This window comes from Dermacentor silvarum, chromosome 4 (genome assembly GCF_013339745.2).
Source record: "Dermacentor silvarum isolate Dsil-2018 chromosome 4, BIME_Dsil_1.4, whole genome shotgun sequence".
Taxonomy (NCBI): Eukaryota; Metazoa; Arthropoda; class Arachnida; order Ixodida; family Ixodidae; genus Dermacentor; species Dermacentor silvarum.
This window is the reverse complement of record NC_051157.2, coordinates 102423393-102444300: the sequence shown is the minus strand read 5'-3', so window position 1 is coordinate 102444300 and position 20908 is coordinate 102423393. Positions and strand designations below refer to the sequence as shown.

At 43.8% G+C, this 20908-nt stretch overlaps 1 protein-coding gene across 1 annotated transcript in view; it reads left to right on the top strand.

Annotated features, from left to right (window-relative positions):
- The first annotated feature begins 686 nt into the window (after positions 1-686).
- The window catches only part of LOC119448799 (Down syndrome cell adhesion molecule-like protein Dscam2), a 117351-nt gene continuing 97129 nt past the window's right edge, over positions 687-20908 (top strand). Inside the window, exons 1-2 of the mRNA XM_037712014.2 lie at positions 687-717; positions 1791-2129. Of these exons, the coding sequence (XP_037567942.1) occupies positions 687-717; positions 1791-2129 (370 nt within the window). The remainder of the gene's footprint in view (positions 718-1790; positions 2130-20908) is intronic.

Sequence of the window (20908 nt, the reverse complement as noted above, 5' to 3'; positions counted from 1 at the left end):
ATGCCTCATGGGGTTTTAACAGTTGTGAACAACATAACGAATATACGTACAGCTTATAAAACAATACTGTTATTTCAAAAATTCTTTCTATGCTAAAACGACAGAATGAAATACCTCATCACAGATTCAAGATATGCCTACAACTTACGTTTAACTGTTTAGAGTCTTACGCTGAAAAATAAAACAAACGAATAATTGATGATTAGAACAAAATCTAGATTTTCTAAAAAAAGTTTTCATATATATATATATATATATATATATATATATATATATATATAACTTTAACGTTGCATATCTTTGCATAATCACCGCAACTTTATTTCCTGCCCACTTTTTTCGCCACCAATACTTTACACGTCTCTTGCTTATCTCGACCACTCACCTGATAACGCTCTCGTCTGCTTTGAGCCCCAGAGGATTGCACTGTAGAGCTCGAGGTCACGGATTCATTGCCGGCCACAGTGGACGCATTTAAATGGAGGCGATATGCAAAAGCGCTGGTTTACTTTGATTTAGGTGCACGTTAAAGAACCCCAAGTGGTCAAAATTTCTAAATTATTCAGGAGTCGCACACTACGGCTCCGATCATGGTTTTGGCACTAAAAACCCCACATTCCAATTTTTATGTCTTATATTTATTATGACGTGCTGAGCCATCTGGGGGTTTTTGGTGCTGCAGATACATGCCTCATTCTGTTGTGAATATTCGCTCCGGTAAGTTTTTGTCCTTATAGGTAGCAAGCTCGGGCTGCACTGAACCAGGCACTGACGCTCTGTGTTATCGTACAAATTTTCTTGCTTGTCGCATTCGCATAACTTCCCGGACTTTTCTTTGCTCCATCGTTTCCATCCAAATTTCCATAACTGTTTCTCTTGCATTTTGTTTACTAATTACTCCTTAATTATTCGTAGCACTGCACGCGATCACATGTGACCGAAACCACGAAAGTTTCGCGATGGGGTGTTACGCATGAAACAAGATTGAAAGAAATGGGGTTTCATGCAAATTATCCCTTCATAAAATCGTTTTAACCCCCTACCAACGAACTGTCGGCGCTACAATATAAGGTATCAAATATAAGGCATGATGCGTCTAACAGTGCTCGAATCTACAGTTACCTTGGTAAGAGTGCTAATCTGCTAATAACGGACGCTTGCTTCTCCCGCCCTTAATAGACATGTTAAAAAAAGAAAGAACCATTTCACAAATGTTTAATCTGAACAACCTCATCACTTTAGCATACAATATAAAAGTAAGCTGCTATTATTTAGCGGTTCGTAAAAACACGCTGAGTGGCACAGCGAATAAATTATCCGCTTTCACGAAGGAAAGCTTGGCGAAGTCGGCCATAACCTTCTTTTGTATTTGAATGGTCTTATTTGAAGCACCCAAACACCACAAGCGTGACACCGCCATTACTCTCCCCGCTTCCATCAGCTTGCCGACTTCCAGCATTTCCCCTGAGTGCGGAAGCATTGACGCGTATTGTACCTCCCGATCCACTAGCTCCTGAGCCAGTACGCGTTAAATGGTAAAAGCGCGCTTCGCTTTTTTTCCACTTAACGCGTTTATTGTTTTCAGTTTCTTTATCATTAGCATCACTGGCTAGTAGGGAACAGCGCGATAGACAACACAGGGTGTCTATTCTTGCCCTGTCATTTCGCACTGTTCTCCAGTAGTCTCCTAATATATACCAACAATCGCAGTTTCTCAACCAATCCGCAATTTTAACATTGGCTAGCTTACTCAACCCTTCACGGTTTTCTTTCTCTTTGTGCTTTCGCAGGCGGGCAATGCGAACTACCGCCGCCTACGTCCGGGGGTGTGGCCGCACCGGCTTTTCTGCACGAGCCGCCGGTACAGGTCGTGTTTTCCAACACGACCGGAGCCCTGGTCTCTTGCTCGGCTTCCGGGCAGCCCCGGCCCGCTATCGGCTGGACAAACGAGAGTGGCTCTCCTCTGGAGCATATTCCCGGACTGCGCCGTGCCAGGCCGGACGGGACGCTGGAGTTTTTCCCGTTTCGCGGTGAGGACTACCGCCAGGAGGTCCACGCATCCCGCTACCGCTGCAGGGCCTCCAACACTCTCGGTTCTGTGTTCAGTCGAAGTGTCCACGTCAAGGCCGGTAAGTAGTGACGCCGCTTATTTTCAGGCATCAGAGCACGATATCTACCAGCTGTATTGACTAAAACAGATCTTTAAGGTTGTTTCAATGTGGGCTCATCGTCATCATCACTGTCATCATTATCATCACATGCCTATTTAGCCCCAATGCAGAATCTAGGGTTCTCCCAAGAACCTCCAGTTACCTGTTTCACGAGCACCGCTGCGCAGTTGCCGAGCAAGGACGAAGATAGGAGAGTGAGTGTTTTCAGTGGAGTTAACGCACGCAGTCGTAGAGGTCAGTGTGACCTCAACGAGTCCACGTAGTGCAGCACGGACTTGCGTATTTTAAAGAATTTTTTCGAAAGTCGGGAAAGTTTTTTCGTTTACGAATGTAGCTTTGCAAGGCGTTTAGTAACGCTTGAACCGTGGTGCAGTATAGCGCCTGTCCTGTGGCTGTATTTTCAAGTTTCTCTCGTTTTTTCCGCTTCTTGAGTACTCATAATGAACTACATACGTTTCAAAGAATCCAGTGGTCAGAGAGGTAGCGCATGAAACTCGACGGCTGGCTGCCATGCATCTAATGTTTGGATATATCAGTGACTTTTGTGTAGTTTTGCTGAACTAGTTGAAAAAGTTCACCTATAAGCACAAAATACCAATTTAAAAGGTTTTGTTTTCATTTTCTGAAAATGCTCTTTAGGAAAAATAAGTCCGTAGTTTTAAACACGTATTTATGATTTCATTATTTCTCTAGCCAGGTGGACATTGGCGACGATTATGCTGAAGGCCCGGTGGTGTTGAATACTTCGCGGCTCCTGTAAAACATTCCTCACGTTGGGGGAAATTCGGCAAAGTGAGCAATTTGTAAGCTTATTGTTTAGCAATATATATATATATATATATATATATATGGATAAGTAGGGCGCTTTCCCAGTGACAAAAATTTAACTTCGTAAACAGAAAACAGTGAAGCGGTTTCCTCATCGACTGCGGGTTGTTTCAAGTACGACTTCAAATGCCACCTAATATTATAGTTAAAGCACAATAGATTGGACTGTGTGCCAATGCTTTAATACGTTCAACGGGGCCCGCTCCTCCGCCCATCGGTTAGATTAATTACTTTAATCACTCTGGCGTGCATCGACCGACTTTTTTTGGCAGCCGTAAAACCGCGATACAGCGAAACCTTGCACACAAAAACGAAAAAAAAAACGAATTAGCAACATACCCTGAAGGTTTCATTGAAAGAACAAGAAAAAAAAGGCCTCCCAATGAGAAAAACAAATCCACCGCTAAACGATCCTGGAAAAGAAAGAAAAAAGTTGAGGAAACGGGAACGCACTACGAAACGTTGGGCAATGCCTGCAGGAGGCAGGGCCACCCGCAGTGGGCATGTTCCTCTCGGCGGCTGGGTGCGATTTCCACTGCCAGCCGCTGCCGCCGGCTGTGTTTCGTTTCGGTTGAGTGGGAGCAGTCACGTCCGTAGACAACGCCCATCTCGCGGCGCTGACCGTTGCGAACACCACGCCGGGCTCGTTCGCGCGCACCCCGCGGACTCGAGTTGCAAGGCGTTGCCCGCTCTGACGGACGAAGCCGGCCTCGAGGTTCAAAAGCTCAGAATAAAAGGACGCGAGATACGTTGAACGCGAGAGCCGGAGTAAAAGTTCAGCAGTGAAGCTGGCACGCGGAACCGCGCCGTGTGTCCTCGGCCGACTACGTAGGGCGGGTGTAACAATTTAGCCAACACACACACACGCACACACAAAGTGTAAAAACAAAAGAAAACTGTGAGAATTGATGCACTCGTAAAAGGAAGTATGAATGTTTTAGGTGTCTCCTTATGTTTCTTTTGTGAATATATATATATATATATATATATATTGTAGAGTGCTCCTGTTCACGACGACAATTGTATGACAAGATTTATGTGCCACTCCCTTCCTGCCTTTGCAACGTGATACTGGTGTACAGGGAACGCGAAAGCTACCTGCAGGTTCAAAACCAGGAAATAAATGAAACAGGATACGATGGACGGATAAAATTCAAAAGCAAAACGTGCACATGGAACGACACGCTGTGTACACCGCGGACTGCGGTAACTGCAGTTGAGTCAAAAGAAAACTGTGAGAACTGGTGTATTCACATTGAGAATGATGAGTGTTTTCGGTGTCCCATTTTTTTTTGTGTGTGTGTGCACTTCTCTCTGGTACTCCTATGCGTTCGTATATGGTAAGATTTATGCCTTATTTTACTGTTTATGTTTCCAACTTTTTAATGCCGCACCGGGAACATCTCTTCAGTTTTATGGGTGGAGTGATCTATCTTGTGAAAGAGCCAAGAAAGTATGCGGCTATCATACCTTATATGTGATACAAACATATATTTGATACTTGTATGCAAATGCATCGGACTGTGTATTACGCTTTTATATTTTGAAGGATAAAACAAAGGTTGCATATAATATGCTTGATGTGGTCATTTATATAGATTTCGACATTTCTGCAATTATTTTATAAAATGTCACTTTAACAAGGAAAACCTCCTTACGAGATCCTAATTTTTATACTAGGTTGGATGGAAGGAAGCAGAAAATAGACATCCGTGTGTGCTTAGTGAAAAATGATACCTTTGAAACAGGAAGATGTGGAGCGTCTGAATAATTATAGCGTAAATGAAGACGGCATTATTTGAGATGCAACTTAGTCCTCCTCAATTACGACCGCGGTACTCCACCGAATTCACCATTGAGGTATTAGATAACTGCATGTGCAAAACTTTAGTGAACCTTGATGCTCGCTTCGGAACAATACGCAAAAATACCCTAAAAAGGACACACGTCCAAAAATATTGCATAAGTAGACCTCTCAGCCCTCTTCTGCTGATACAAAAACTAGTATTTCAAAATGGGCTGACAAATATATATATATGAATATATCCGGAGGAAACAGATTTTGTACGTCCGCCTAGATTTCTGTTTAACCTTACAAGCCAATATGGCTTAGCGGATAATAGATTCTTTTGTTTAGTACAACGTTTCACCTTTGCATCCTCGCCACAATGACCGAAAGCAGGCCGGGGCGGGATGTCAGAATGGCCGTTCTCATAAATGCACATGTTGAAGAAGCGCAGGTTGTCAAAATAATTCCTGTGGCCTGCAGTATGGCATCCTCCATACCCGGGACGTGGCTTGAAAACGTATTAACGAATCAATTATAAATTGCCACCTTTAGCGCTTGCAGCGAAGTCGAATCAATAAACTTTCTGCTCTGCGGGTTCGGTCTGTTTTGCCCGCGAACACGCGCTGGCCGGCGAATCAATATATAAAATTTAGTAGAGCACGTTACCGTTGGCTGACTCTCTTGCGTGCTTGGCTTGATGTGGCCTGCTTGCGACACATGCATTCATTCTATTTCAGCCTAGTGAGGGCGATGCCGATCAGGAAAATGCATCACGCCGTTTTTCTTCCGCCACCCCTTACCACATTGTACTGTTTTTGAACCTGTTCAAAGCATTCTCAATAACAGGGTAGTGTGAGGGCTACAAAACTCCTTTTTGCTTTCTTTTCTTCATAACACAGGCATGTGAATTGTGTCTGAGCCCAAAAAGAGTGTGCATTCGCCGTATTGCCCCTCCCCTCTCCTCCGAACATGAACGCGTGTGGTCTTTCCAGTGAGCGCATACTACTGTTCTTTTTTTTAATAAGACTGCAGTTCGGTAATTAAGTTTCTCTATGCACTTTGCGTTCTTGAATACCCTGCAGCATTCTTTCGTAATACTCGAACTCTCCGTAGTTAAGTGATTCCTTGTCACGGCCAGTATTATACGTAACTCTTTTGGGGCCTTGTACGGAACTACATTGAGATCTGTAAGAAACTGCATCACATGATGCGCTTTTGGTGCCACCGTGTCTGCGTGAGTCTCTTTTGTCTTTTTTTTTTCATTTTCGTCTTTTGATGTAGGCGATGCTTCAGCATGCTTCACTGTTTAGCCAACGGAATGTGAAGATCATAAAAAAGTACAATGACCCATGGTGACCGAAAACGAATTGGATGCTTGATGCTTTTATTCGTCTGGTATTTGTTATTGTTGCTTGTGTTAACGTATTATACACATATAAAACTTAAATTAAAGTATGGGGTTTTATGTTCCAAAACCATGATTTTATTATGAGGCACGCCGTAATTTTGACCACCTGGGATTCTTTAACGTCCACCAAAAGCTAAGTACACGGGTGTTTTCGGATTTCGCCCCCATCGAAATACGGCAGCCGTGGACGGGATTCAATCCCACGACCTCGTGCTTCTCACATATAAAACTTAGTGTCAATTGCTGGTATATGAAGGCTCCCTAATAATTTGATGTACTTGTGAAACCACCGTTCGGGCCAAGTCGCAATGTTTACGTTTACCATGGCAAAAAAGAAAGAAGCTTAAAATGGCTTGGTAAAAGAAGAGCAATATCGAGGGTGTTGCTTCGAGAAGAGTCTCTCAGGTACAACAAATCAGAATTAGGCAAACATTTCTTGAATAAGTTTCATTCACGAAAAATCATAAGAAGCCAACAAACATTTTGATTGATTACTCAGCAACAAAAAATAATGAACAATATGATTCATTATTAAAAATTGGGCGCCTCGGTTCCATTTCTTCTCTTTCATTGATGAACAATCATATGCGGAGCATGTCACTTTGGTGAAAGAGATCGCGTCGAGCTCTTTTCGTTATCTGAAAATTTCCAGTTATTCCTCTTTAAATTGTATTATTAGCAATAACGATATTCTGGAAGATACATTGCAGCAATACCACCAAAGAAAACAAGATCAGCGTTGCAGAAGCATTTGATGACCTAAACTGCTGCCATTGCATGGACAGAAATATGACGATTAACTGTAGAGAAGCAGAGGCTGACTGCATCATTAAAAACTGGTTTTAATTAACTGGTGCCGATTAGCTAGGTAAATAAAGTGACAAATAGTATTAGGACTCCTACAAGACGGAAACAATGAAAATTTGCGGAGCCTTCAATGCCTACTACTGTTTAATACACTTAAGCAACTTTGTTTACTTTTCGTGGATACAATGAAGACTCCTACCCACAACCTGTAATGTACGCGTCTCAGAAAGTTTGCTCGTACTTGCTGCGAAATTATTCTAGATACCTGTTGAAGTATGCAACCAGTCCTATGTACATAAAGCCGTTGCAAAATGCTGTCCTTTTTGAAACGTCTAGTGACTACCATCATTTAAGCCCATATATTCTCTGGGAACTTCCAGCTGCATCCTTAACGCTGTGCTTCATCTTTGGAAGTGCAGTGTTTGTCATCGAGAGCTTTAGCATTCCTTTGTCATTGATAAATTATTCAAATGCCTTTCCATATTCATAAATGCTGTGCTAAAGTGCCCCACCTGTCCTGCATGCACTCCCCTCGTTAAGACCAAGTCTCTCTGCTTGTCGACTGTATAGTGCCGTATGAGAAGGGGCTACCCTCTGCACAAGTTCATTGGTTGACTAAACCATTGATCGTGCTAATCGAAAACAGTATTCGTCGTCCCAATTATTTTAGCTAGCCAATAAAAATACAGGCCATATCAGTGTCTGATGTGTTTACGTGATCAACCCAGGAGAGAGAGAGAGACAAACAAGTTTATTTCGATTCAGGACGAGTTCCACCGAGCCTCAGCATGCCTAGCGTTTCAAACTTCAACCTAACCAGACTAAACCGGATTATGAGCAGCAACATTGTGCGCGCTGTTCACGGTTAGGTTCGCCTGCGTGATATCATTACCTCTACCATTGTTTTTGAGGCTATGTTGAGCTTTCCAACAGCGACGAGATTCTGATCTCGCATGTCTTCCAATCAAGAACGCTATTAGAGGCTCAAACCTGAGAGCGAAAAACGTTGACCCAACGACAAAGTAACAACCGCAGACTGGCACACAATAATGACAATGTGAACATTTGCTGCAGCTTTCGTAAACAGTGCTCGTGTGCATGGACAGAGTGCAAGAAAACCTGAAAATTAACGTGTTGAAACCCAGTTTATTAAGGAGTTTGCGGAGAAACAGGCCGAAGCTGAAAGTCTAAGCAAAAAGGGAGAAAGGTTTTCGCCAAGATCGTCCTCACCTTACAAAATGCTAGTTCGAGTATAAGGACAGCGTAAAGTTATCGCCATAGTGTTTTTTGACAGTGGCTGCAGAATGTATGCTAGCCTTTTTCGAGGCTTGCACACTTTGCGTCCCTTCATTGCGATGTTGTAGAGTTGAGGAAGAGGCTTGCAGATCTATTGACGCCTGTATATGTAGATAGATGTTAATGACAAAACACTTCGTCTCGTTGGATAGCAAAGAAGCGGAAAGTGTCCAGAGGCGCCAGCACTAGACCTCATGAGCCGACCGATGCGCTGGTCATCTACGTAGTTTTAAAAGTGAATTTCTAGGACCTTCTAACGCGGCTGCTGGAACACTCGTAAAGAGGGAAGTAAAAGAATAAAAATGCACGATTAAGAGGTACGTAGTGTATAACCGTAAAGGAGTCTCCTCAGGCATTTCTGCTTCCTAAGTTGTTTTAACCCATTGCGCCACAAACGCATTTGCAGAGAGCTACACAGACGCGCCTTATATATCTAACACTCCTCCGTGTACCCGCGCTCTTGCTCGGGGCGGTGCCGCCGCCTACGAGCAGAAAAGAGAAGTACTGCATTATGACACTAAAGCCCGGGATACATGGAGCGAACTTTCTCGACGAACTTCACGCGTCAAGTAACGACGCGGCGACACGACGCAGGATGTTTGCTGTGTTGCAATACATGCGGCGAACGCCGCCGCGCGTTGGCCGCCGTGTTGGCGGCGGTCCCGGCCGCCCGCTTCGAACTGAATTTGGCGTTGTCCTTGTAGAATTCACTTAGTTGGAAGCAAATGACTGCGTAAACGGCTTTCGCTTAGTCTCAGGCCGCTTCGACGACAGAGTATTATGGATAACCTTGAGTAGTTTTCGAGATCGCTTCTCGTTTCGAACGCGTCTAAGCCTAGCGAAAGAAATATCCGATGCCAGCGCCATCTATCGGGGAAGTCGGGAGATAGGCATGACGACAGCATGTGGCCTCTGAGATCAAAAGATTTCTGTTGAAGGTTGTTGTAGAGAGCTTGCACTGCTTGTCTGTTTCCTCGCAGATCAGCGGATATGGGATGTACAAATACAACGCGATTCCTGAGAGATCATACTAGGAACTACTCAATCGGTGCAGAGACATGCAGACACGGCAACACCAACGCGATTGCAGACGACGCGAAAAGGCGCGCGCGCGCGAAACACCAGCATGCATTGCGACCGGAACTAGTGCCTCCTGATTGGCTGTCGTCCACCGCTGCGCGCTAGACGCTTCCGGCGGCGGCGTTCACCCGACGAAAATGTTTGGACAGGCAGATCGGCTGCGGACGGCAAATTTCTTGACGCCGGCCGTCGGACGTTCGCCGCCCGACGAAGTTCTTCGCTCGGACGCCGGTTATTCGCTTCATGTATTCCGGCCTTAACGCGCACCGACAGTGAACGCTTCGGTGGTCTCAGCACTACGACGCCTCGATGCCAGCATTCGAAGGGACGCTGGCATCAAGAAGCACTACCAACGCCACCTAGGTGGCGTTCACCGTACTCAGCACAGCGGAGCGTGGCCTCCGCAATTAGCTCTGAAAATGTTTCTGAAGTTGATCGCGGAGGCTGCAATTACGACGCGCTGTACGCGCTGATTTGACTCGGTGACGATTCAGTTACGTGCTTTGTCTTGCGCGTTGTATTAGTGTGTCAGTTACGTGCTTCGTCTTTCGCGTTGTGCTAGCGTGTGTAGCGTTTTTTACCTCATAACTTGTCCACATAATAATGTTTGCATTGAAGGAGCTGGTTGGCCGGTTTACCATTACATCACGTCCTCTCCTTTTGCTCACTTTACTACTCCAGGCGAAATGTGCTATCTCTCACTGAATCTAACTGAATCCAAGATTGCACCTACTCTTATTACCGTTATCAAATACATCTACTGCGAATATTTCACAGCCACTGTGATTTCCCTGACGTCTTCCACGACCATGGTAGTGGAAGCTCCTTTTTATCTACTGTATCCAAGCATGCATTACATCATGCCTCATGCAGAATTCTTTTTTTTTTCAGGAAATAATAGTGTTATGATTCACTATTTTATGTCCTAAGACGTTATACAGTAGTTATTTCTGTCTCTCTCTCTATCTCCTTAACGAGTAACAAACATTTAAATAGCATCTACAGGCACATAAAGAACAAGCCTTTTCAGGTTATTATAGTTTTTTATATTATACTTTTGCAGGAAGATACGACGGCTCAGGCCTTTTTTGTTCATCCATGACTTGCTTTTGTCTCGGCGAGAATTTTCGCATATGGTTGTTCATCCATGTGTACACGCTATGTCAGCAGGCGCGTTCGGTATGATAATCACAGCTCGCAGAAAAAGAAACATTAAAAAAACATATGTACATTTTGATCCGCTGCTTCGTTGGGACTTCCGTATACTATATTCCACACGTGCATGCTCCCGACTTCATTCACCGGGCAAGGAGAGCTTTTTCAGAGGAGCAAGGTGAAGGCATTTATTACCTCCACCGCAATGGAAGGACACTGACACGACTACGAGTGCGCCGCTCTGTTTTATGCATGAGATTGTCGTCCAAGAGCAGGGATGCTCCGAGCACGTCGACCCATATCAACAAAACAACGGTGACCACGCCTCATGTCGCTTTTATATAGCGTCTCTTCTTTTGTCGGTGTCAGCTTGCGAGCACGCACGTCATGGGCAGGATGAACTCTGAACATCCAGAGGGTGAGAAGCGGAGAAACATAGGCACACTAAAAAAGTTTGGTATGTCTAGTGTTCTGTATGAACAACTAACTTGCGTAAAGAACCACTGCGTCATTACACGATTTCTTTTTTTCTTAGTAGAACGCTTCACATATTTATGGCCTTGCGCCCTCTACAGAGCCAATTTTCATCCGTAAGTTTGCCTCCTGTTCCACAAAAAACCTTGCGAAACCTCTTGTCTGCATTAGACGATATAGTCAGAGTGATGAGAGCAAGAACAGGAGGAATGTAAGGTTGGTAATTTAGCCAGAAATGCATCCGGTTGGCTGCCCACGTTAGGGAACATCTAAGAGGAAACTAACGCATGCTTCGGTGGAAAAAGTGCGTAGAGTTAATTGAATAGGTGCTAAGTATCAGTTGATGTTGTGATGTGTGTATAGTCCGCAGCACTAGACACACATCACAACATACACCTGATACACATTGCTCTATAATTTTCTTTTCCCTAGTGTCATTGTCATCTTTTATACGCTTACCCTTTAATTTCTCCACTCCTATAATGTTAGGTCCTTGATTTGCTTTCAGGGAACCTTACATTTAACCTTCTCTATCGCAGTTGAATGATGCATAAATGTAGCAGGCCGGCATATTTCTTACCCTTACTCCCATAATGACCTTATAATGTCTCTATTTAAAGTCAAAGGGTACAAGCATTGTCATTGCTTTACCGGTAGTCCAATGAACTAATCACAGCAGCCGATACAAAAAGGTTTGGCAGTGTCCTGACAGTGTTTTTTTTAACATTGGATGCCTTTTTCACAAGACACTGGCTGAAAGTATGCTGCAATTTCAATATACTGTCTAATAATCCAAGCATGGAGAACTGGGAAAATGCAATGAGATGTTGAGAAAGGCATGAAGATCTTGGAGCGTATTTACGTTTAAAACAAAGTCGCCTTGCAACGACATTGATAAACACTATACAAGCAAGTACATTTGTTGTGAGCAAAACCACAAACATTGGCAGCATGGAAGAGAACCGTAAAGGTGGAATATAATAAACACAGCGTGCATTTTAACAAAACACAGCATCGACGTTTTCGCGTCGCGTTCCTATTCGACCGCTCTTTCTCTCCACCGAGCCAGATCACATTTGAGCATGGGTGGTTCTGTGTCAGAAAAAAATGTGACTAACCAAAGAAAAAGCGTTTTTTTTTTACCTCCGGAGCAAGAAGAGAGTTTTATTTTAAAGGAAACTTTCGGGGAAGACATAGGAGAGATAGCTACGCATCGCTGCTTGTCAATTCCACTATTTTGTTGACGCCGCAAGCCACATTTTCGTGACAGCTCGCGGAAAAACAAGCAACACTTAAAAAAGAAAAAGAAATCAAATACCTTATGCAGTCTTGCATTCTTGCAGTCAAGAGCTTGAGGTGATAACAAACAAGAAATATTTGCGTCTGTCAGCTGCCTGTCACCACGCTACTTGATTTCGCTCCACCGTGTGCACAACCGCTTTTCCGGCTGGCCAAGATGAACACAGGTGTGACACCGACGGTTTCGTTTGTACTCTGTTCTACGTATCCTACATTTGCTTGAGAGAAAATGCTCAAACTTTTCTCACTAGTAAATAGCATTAAAATGTGTTTCTGTCAGGCATGACAAGTGTCATGAGGTATGCAGTGCAGCTGCGCATCTTTAAATGATGAATTCGCGAATTTTTTGTATTGTTTGTGGGAAAACGTAGGATCGTTATCGCAAGCGAGAAACAGCAAATTATAATTCTGGAAAGCAGGAAAAAAAGGAATGGGCGCTAACATCTGAAACTTTTACGAGGACCTAGTGAGAACATTGCCTTATTCTTCATATACTATTCGTGACACTTCTACTATGCTTATTTGTTTTTGATCTCAATGTGGCTCATTGAGTTCCATAATATACAAGCAATCATTTCCAGTAATTTTAAACCACGTGGTAATTCTAGGAATTAGCGGTAACGCCTTGTCATTTGAAATATTTTCGCAGTAGTGGTAGCGTTGTTCTTTATCCCTGTATATTGGAGTCATTGTATTTGAGGACATGGAGGTGGGCATTACAGCCTAAGCGTATATGTAGGCTGAAGTCTGTGAGAGATGCGCTGTCTGATATACGCACGCAATGATCAGATTCTTCTCATAAAATGATTTCGGCCCAGCGTTCAAATACTGTGTCGGTAGCTTAATGTTTCATTTTATGCAGTGGTAGCCTCTGGGCTCTAAACAATCGTGTGTTTTAGATTCAAAGGTGCTATGATGAGCAATGTGTAACCCTAGTTATCAGAAACCTGGGCACTAAAGCGTCTCTTCTAAACTGTTTTTTTTGCTTCGGCAAGTCGAATCCTAGCATACAATCATTAAAGCTTCCGCTTCACAATTGCCGAGCTCTATATCAAGAGCACCCTGTGTATGAGCTGTCTTGGCATTAACGTCCATCAATAAATATGTCAATAATTGTTACCGTTGTAATTGATGCTAATAGAGACACGATTCAATGAAGCAAAGCGCATCTCATTTAGATTTGAAGCAAACTCGCAGTTGTTTTACTAACTGGAAACTAGCAGTAACGTGTCCACCGACCACGCATGCGCCCATTTTCCTTCGGACATTAAACCTTTCCCAAATTTCTGGGGCGCTGTGCAACAAGTAATAAAGTTCTTACGTTAATCTATGAGCATTTATTGCTTTTCTTTAAAGCCTAAGACTTTGAAGATCCCACGTAGAGTGCTGGAGTTTCTCTACATATAAGAGTTCCCGCGTCCGCTTCAACCTTTTTTGGTTTTATATCCTGGCATTGCTCCGTCGTCCCTAAAAACTTGGGCATTGTTACTTTTTGCTGCGGCACTCAGAATGTATCTTTGTTTAATTCAACGGATTAGAAAAATTGTAAAGATGAAGAAGCCCAGTACCTCTCTGGGGCTCTACGTGCGTTAAAACGCTCGCGGGGTTCATTTTCACACACGCATCTTTCGTTGCAAGCGCTTGTAATCCACGACACTTTATAGGCTGTTGCATACGCCTCACTCGCCATCGCCGTTAACGTTTCACAGACATGAGGTCCCTAACACGAGGACCTCTGAGACTCCGCTTGGTAGGCTGCCTCTCTCCTGCGGAGGAAAATATGTTGCTGAAACTGCTAACATTCTAACAGCAAGGTAGAACACACTAAACAGAACAAAGGCATACCGTCGTAATAAGGAGCAGCTACGGCCTGCTACAAGTATGAAAGTTTGTTGCACGTTAGGTGGCGTTGCTAAAGATTCAGCAGGGAACGGGAAAGTATTTCCTGCTTTGCGCATTTCTACATTCCTTACAGTGTTATCACTGTAATGGTCTTTTTTAAATTTTTTTTCGTGAAGGTCTCGCTGTTTCTTGCGCTTGCTTCACCGCTTAGCGTCTCGCTCGACCTTGTTTATGCCTGTAAGCCCCACGACAGCGAGAAAAGAGATGATGTAGGATTTCGGCACGGGGAGCAGTAAAACCTTCCAGGCTTGCGTCGTCCTGGCCTTCACCGGAGAAAAACTGTAGCACAAATTCGCGCCGAAACACGCACAAAAATTTCGGGACACATTTGAAAATTAAAGCACGGTCGCGGAACGAACTCTTCTTTTTTTAGCCCATGCGTGCTCGGGAAGCAGCCACGCTGTATGCTCCTAATCTCACTGCCGTTGCAAGCCTGAGAGCACATGAATACGTGGCTGGCACCTAACTCCCTTTTGCCCTATAAATTGTTTTTAGTTGTTTTTTTTTATTCCGTCGCTGGGTGTTAGAGTTGCTTTTCAACTTCATTTTTCTTTACGGCAAGTCTACTAGCCCATGGAGAATGTGTTCCCTCTATTCCGACAGATTCCGTAACGCAGTGAATGTCTGCATACCACCGGTAGTGTGATGCAGAGGTAATTTTTCGGACCTGCGAAAAGAAAACAAAGAAATAAAGAAAGAACTTAAAAATAACAAAGTTTGCTCTTAGTTTCCGGAAATCGAGAATAGTGGTAAGGGTGTGAACGCTGTCAAGTTTATTGCTGTGAACAGCGCATTTCAGGGAAAACGCTATGCAGTTAGAGGAGAAAGAAGCTTTGATGGCAGGAAAAAGAGAAAGAAAATAATTTTTAATGCATAAGCAAACAGTCCGACCACGTACTTGAGACGTGCAAAATAAAAGCCAAAGAAATATTTCACATAGCCGTGGAGAAACGCCTTCACTGGAAAGGGCATTTAGATCTTCGTGGGACCTAACATCCGCTTTACATTTCTTTAAACTTCCGGTTGTTTGAGGTGCACTTCCGTTTGCACTGTATTCCGGTCCGCTTTCTGCGCCCTCTCGAACTTTCGCTGCCGCCAATTGTGAGTTCTTTTCGCATGCTTCTTGCCATGGCCTCTGCGCCACTTGTCGGTGATGATATCCGCAAGAATTGAAAGGTACGAACCACAGTTTTCTGTGTGCACGTTGAGTTAAGCAAGCAAATTCTTCGCCTAAGTGGCTTCTTATCTATGCGGCTTTCTAGAATTGGCCTGAATTAAAACAGGATCCAGTTCAACTAGAGAACAATGCAATAAGATTATGCTCCTTTCCGCAGTGGTCTCTACAGTTAAATCACATTCTTGCATGCTCATGCATAAGTTGACTGCATAAAGAATCGAGACGAAACCTTTGGGTGAAATTATAAATTAACACTGTCGTGTAATTAAAACGCTCACCTTCCTTCTTAAAATTCTCAATAGAGTGCTTAAAGGAACACTAAAGAGAAACCGGAAGTTGAGCTTCCGTTGAGTTGAGTTGAGGCCGGTAGAGATTGGTCGAGAGCGATTTATTGCTGTTAAAAAAAACGCAACATGAAATACACCTTAAACATACATAAACAGCATTTTCCAACTTTTTAAACCATTTCAATCGAGGAAGTACAAGTTTAGCGCAAAATTAAATAAATAAGAAAAAAATGCCATGGCGCTACATCCGGTCGTGATAGTTTCGTAGTTTCGTTATTGCTCCGTGCATCATCGCGCGCGCCTGTCACGCTCTACAGTGGTTGGTTGCGTGTTGCGTCGCTCGAAAAACGGTGACTTCGCGGGAAACAGCCAGAAAATGCCTCATGTGTGTAGTGTTTAGGGCCGTGTAAACGGCCCAAGGCGCTTGCTCAGGGGCAGCGGCAGCGCTGACCCGATTGTGTCCTTTCATGAAACCACGAACATCGTATTTATTCAGAATAATCATGCATTGGCATGCTTGGCATCATTTTTATCTGTTGCCACTCCGCTACCTAACTTGGTTATTCGATCTTACTTTAAACTAAGAAATGTGGTATTCACCCACATATTCCCACTATTATGTCGTCGAAAGGTTCTTGCTATGAGGAACTGTTCAAAACTCCGCAGAGTTCATGCGTATAACCCCGAAACGTCCTTTACACACCAGCCTCGGTACTCTTTGCATGTCAATCTCTAAATTAAAGATTTGTAGTCCTAAACAGCATTCCAATTTCTAATATTAAACCAATCAATTTTTTCGGATGTCAGCGCCTCCATGCAATCTTAGAGAGTACGGTCCTTCAAGTACGGGCACCGTGTTGCAGCTCATATTTAACGAAAGTGTACATTTAGTGAGGCCATTTGTAGTTCAGAGAGCTTGTAATTGTAGATTATTTGTGGGGTTTCCTCCCGTACATAGCACTTTGGGGACAAACGCGATCCTACCCGCTAAATATTACGCACGAACCGATTTGTACATACGTAACGTTCATAGGAATTCAGTGCGGACATGCACAGTCACAACTGTCAAGTGCACATGGCACGCAGAAATTGCACATTGTGTCGTAAGTGGGAATAGGTGTATACTGCAGCTCTGGGTCGATCCTACTATAGCACTCCGTGAGCGCCACGTAGCAAAAGACACTATAGCTGAACCATCTCTTCTAGTGAGAGGAATGGCAATTTGCTCATAGGACCGGCTGTTTGCTTCCCCAGGACCGCGGTCAGCGTGTGTGTTGCTCTCCTAATGCTACCTCCGCAAACCAGAGGTAGTGTCTTTTCCAAAAGTGTGAGTCACTGTCACAGCATAACGGAAGCGTTTCTGGCCGTTGCCAAACACAGAACGCAGGGAGCGACACAAAAATGGGTTTATGTGCAGAAGTATTTGGCGCACACAAGGAAAAGACTGTAGCAATGTAAATAATTCAGGAGTGACAAACAACGTCATCTCGAAGGTCACGTTTGAAGATTCTCGCACAACCATTCGCCGGATTCCTTGAGTAACCGAGTTGCTTGCAGAGCCTTGCGCTGGCAAATCACCTCATTTGCATTCTCGCGTGCTGAAACAAGGGACGATTTCTTTTTACGCCGGTGCTGATGTCCCGTAGCAAGAATAGGTATGGAGCACAAAGGACGCAGTTGAAGGGCTAAACTAATCTACATGTACTACAATAGGGCAGAAGCTCAGAAGCCTCCAACTAGACGACAAAAAAAAAAAAAAAACGCAAGAATTGCGGATTTGAATGCGCAAACACCAAAGCCTCTTTTCGTTGCTGATAGACAAACTAAGCCATACCCAGCTTAGCCTATAGCTTTCCTAAAGTACTCCGTTGTAATAACAGAGAGCTATTTGGTGAGCTGGTACACGAAATATAGAAAGGAGCGGGAAAAGGTAAAGTACCCTTGTGCTTAAAGTAACCGCACGCAATCACGCAAAACCACACATTTTAAATATCTTTACGTAGGGTGCAAAATACGTGAGGAGGTCTCATTGCTTTCGTAACAATACGAGACACATTCGCAACAGTGAGCCTGTACGCGTATTCAAAGCGTTTTAATGCTGACCGGCATAATTTATACCGGTCAGGATGAAAACGTTTTATACAAAGAGCGCAGGTGCCCGGCCATCAGACGAGAGAAAGTTGAGAGAACAATCTTCGCAAATGGATACGGCGCACAACGACGTGAATACATTTGCGACGCACGCACGCACGCACGCACTCTGGAAAATAGTTCCCTTCTACAGGGCCCTGATCGATGTCAGAAAGGGCCCTAGTGCTATGATGAGGGAGGTGGATATCGACTTCGTATTATCGGCAGGCCCCCCCGCGCGTGCCCCAGGCGTTCACTTCTGCCTTCACGTCCTTCCGCACAATGGTTTGTGTTAACTTTTTATTTTTTGTCCACAGCCTCTTCCCGAAACCAGGCACCCTTATCCCTCCTTCCTCCCTTTCCTCTGTGGTCGCCGGCGCAGCCGGTGCACTCGGCTGCACGCTGTTTCCAACATTTTTTTTGTCGTTCTTTCATGTTCGTCCCTCCCACAGCTACACACGGCAGCAGTGGTGAACGAAGGCAGCGAGGGCTGTTCCACGCACGTTGACCTTGCCATCTGCTGCCAGCTAGGCTGCGGCAGCCCCTCTAGCACGACGCGGGTCCCTCGTCACTGCGTTGGTTCGCTTGACTTCCGCACTGCCTAGCTGCGACGCCACCCGCTGCATATTGGAACGAGCTGGCTGTAACACGAAGTAGACGTTTCGCGCCAAGCAGAGAATTACCGGAGCACGCACGCACGAGAGAGCAGCGTCGCATATTCGGAGCAAGTTCGGCGCTCGTGTGATCGCGGCCACAGAAATGTTGCCAACGGCAGTGGAGCGAAGAGCAAAGAAAAAAGAAAAGCGAGGAGAAAATGGCAGAGAAATGAATACATTGTTACCCAGCGTCACGATTTTCTTTCTTTTTTTTTTGCTCTACGTTATTTTATTGTCACGTGTGCATTGATGCGTGAGTGACAAGAAAGAGTGTGTAATTTCAGTGGTCGTAAAAACAGGGTAGATATCAACAAGTGAACGAGCATTCTGCTTTCGTATGGCTAAAATAATAAAGAGAACGTCCGTGTCATATACATGTACCAGATAAAATGTTGAATGCTTTTGTTACAAGTGGATGTATATATTTCTTTGTGTAGCACAATTACATCGATTCTCCGTCAATTCTTCCCGCTATCCTTCGCGCGTTCATTCTTTTTGTCGGACTTCCCACGAAGTTTCATGCTGAGGAGCACGCCTATGTTTATAACACAAGCGCTACTCTGAAACTTTTAAAAGCTATTGAGTTTTGCACCAGAAGTATATTTGCTCAATTTAGCCGTGTAGGTGTTTACTCAAGATTTCATTGCTTATAAAGGTAAAATAGTATGTCTTCATAAAAATATGTGCTAGTTTTATCCCGTGGTTGAAGAATAGAGGTGTGCGAGCCATGCTAAATTTAGCGAATTTTTTTTTCATCTGTTTCACGCCCTCTGCATCGGCCTTCACCATTTGCTTGATCACACGACGTGTCACGGTTTCCAATGCTACCAGTATCTCGACGCCATAAATGATAATAAGTGTACTAAAGGCAAATATAAAAAATATTGGGTCGTATTGGTCTATTTGTTTTAAATGACTCACTTTATCTTCATTTCACTATTTCATTTTTTTTTCACGAAGACGCTGCATGACTAGCAAGGCATGTTCTTGATGTTTATTTGGCATCAAATTGGTATACGATGGATACTGGTTTATGTTTCTCCGGTGAGCGCATTTCACTGGCTAAGAAATGTTAAATGTTATCGCTCGATGGGCAGGACGAGCCTGAATGTATCAGAAGGTTCTCAATTCTTGTAGCCAATTCTATCTGTTGTGTGTCCAGTCGACGAGCGCTTTGTAATCGGATGGTGTACGCGACGAGAATAGTGACGTAGATTCTAGAAATTAACGCGAGCACCAAAAATTACACTGGAAGGTTCAACGAGTTATGTATAAATTGTCGACGCGTCTATCTTCGTCTACGCTTGCCGCTATCATCGAGCTTTGAACGTCACTTGCTTTTAGCCACGCTAGTTCACCAAACAGTTACTTTTGTGATACGCCGTTCATGATAGATTGTTCGACACCATCACTACGTGACAATATGGATTACTATTATCGTCATATAAACAATTAGAGCACTTATCGTCTATTGAATGTTATTCTAAGCAATTGGAACAACTTTTTTTCTTTTATACATCCGATGAGTTTCCAGAAACTGGGTCGAGTAGTAGTTAGGTGCGCTGCTGATATTTTGAAACAAGAGCACCGTGTTTTACCCAGGACATCCGTATTAATACAACCACGGACTCTTCCTAACGAAAATTGCTCGTTACAGCATTTTCTTGAGAGTAAATCTGACAATAAGGAAATCTAACATTTTTGTCGTACAACATCATATATATTTTTTCAGCCTTTCGGGAGCACTTGAACACCTTTCACAGAAAACAAAGCACTCAAGGTACGCAATACAGGCAACGGCTGTTATTACTCAAGCCCTCCAACAATGCTTTAGTGCTTTGCTCGAGCCGTTTTTGCTGTCTATTAAGCTGAAAATAAATAAATATTGTCGACGCGTTAGAACCACACATTAGATTTCCTACGATCGCGGACTGTGACTGCCTTCGTCCTGCAGTAGACATAGATATAGGCTGATGACGATCGTGACTGAAGATAAGTTCGATTCACCGAACTCAACTGCCCTACATTACTGGCTTAGTGATTTCGGCTTTTTTGATCGGCTGCTATTCTTCACGACTGAAACAATGAGATCGCTGGCATTGAAAGCCCAAAATTGCTGCGTATTTTGCTATCATTTCGATGGTTTAACTGACTGCCATTCAGAGCAAAACGACCATCGGTGATTTCAGTTCGAGAGCTCCATTTTTTGTATGGCACATTGAAATGGGTGTAAAGAAATCTCGGTCATAGCGTATCAGAACGGCGTATTCAATTTTTTTTATCATTTCTTCTGACATTTCCCAAAACTGAAAAAATATATATATATAGACAGAGCAGCGGTCTGTTCTCGCTACCTAATTCTCATCCTCGTGGGAGTCATTTCTCTAGACATTTGAGACAGACGTGCTTCTGGACGGCATTTTCTTGTTTTGCTCTCCTTTCTCTTTCG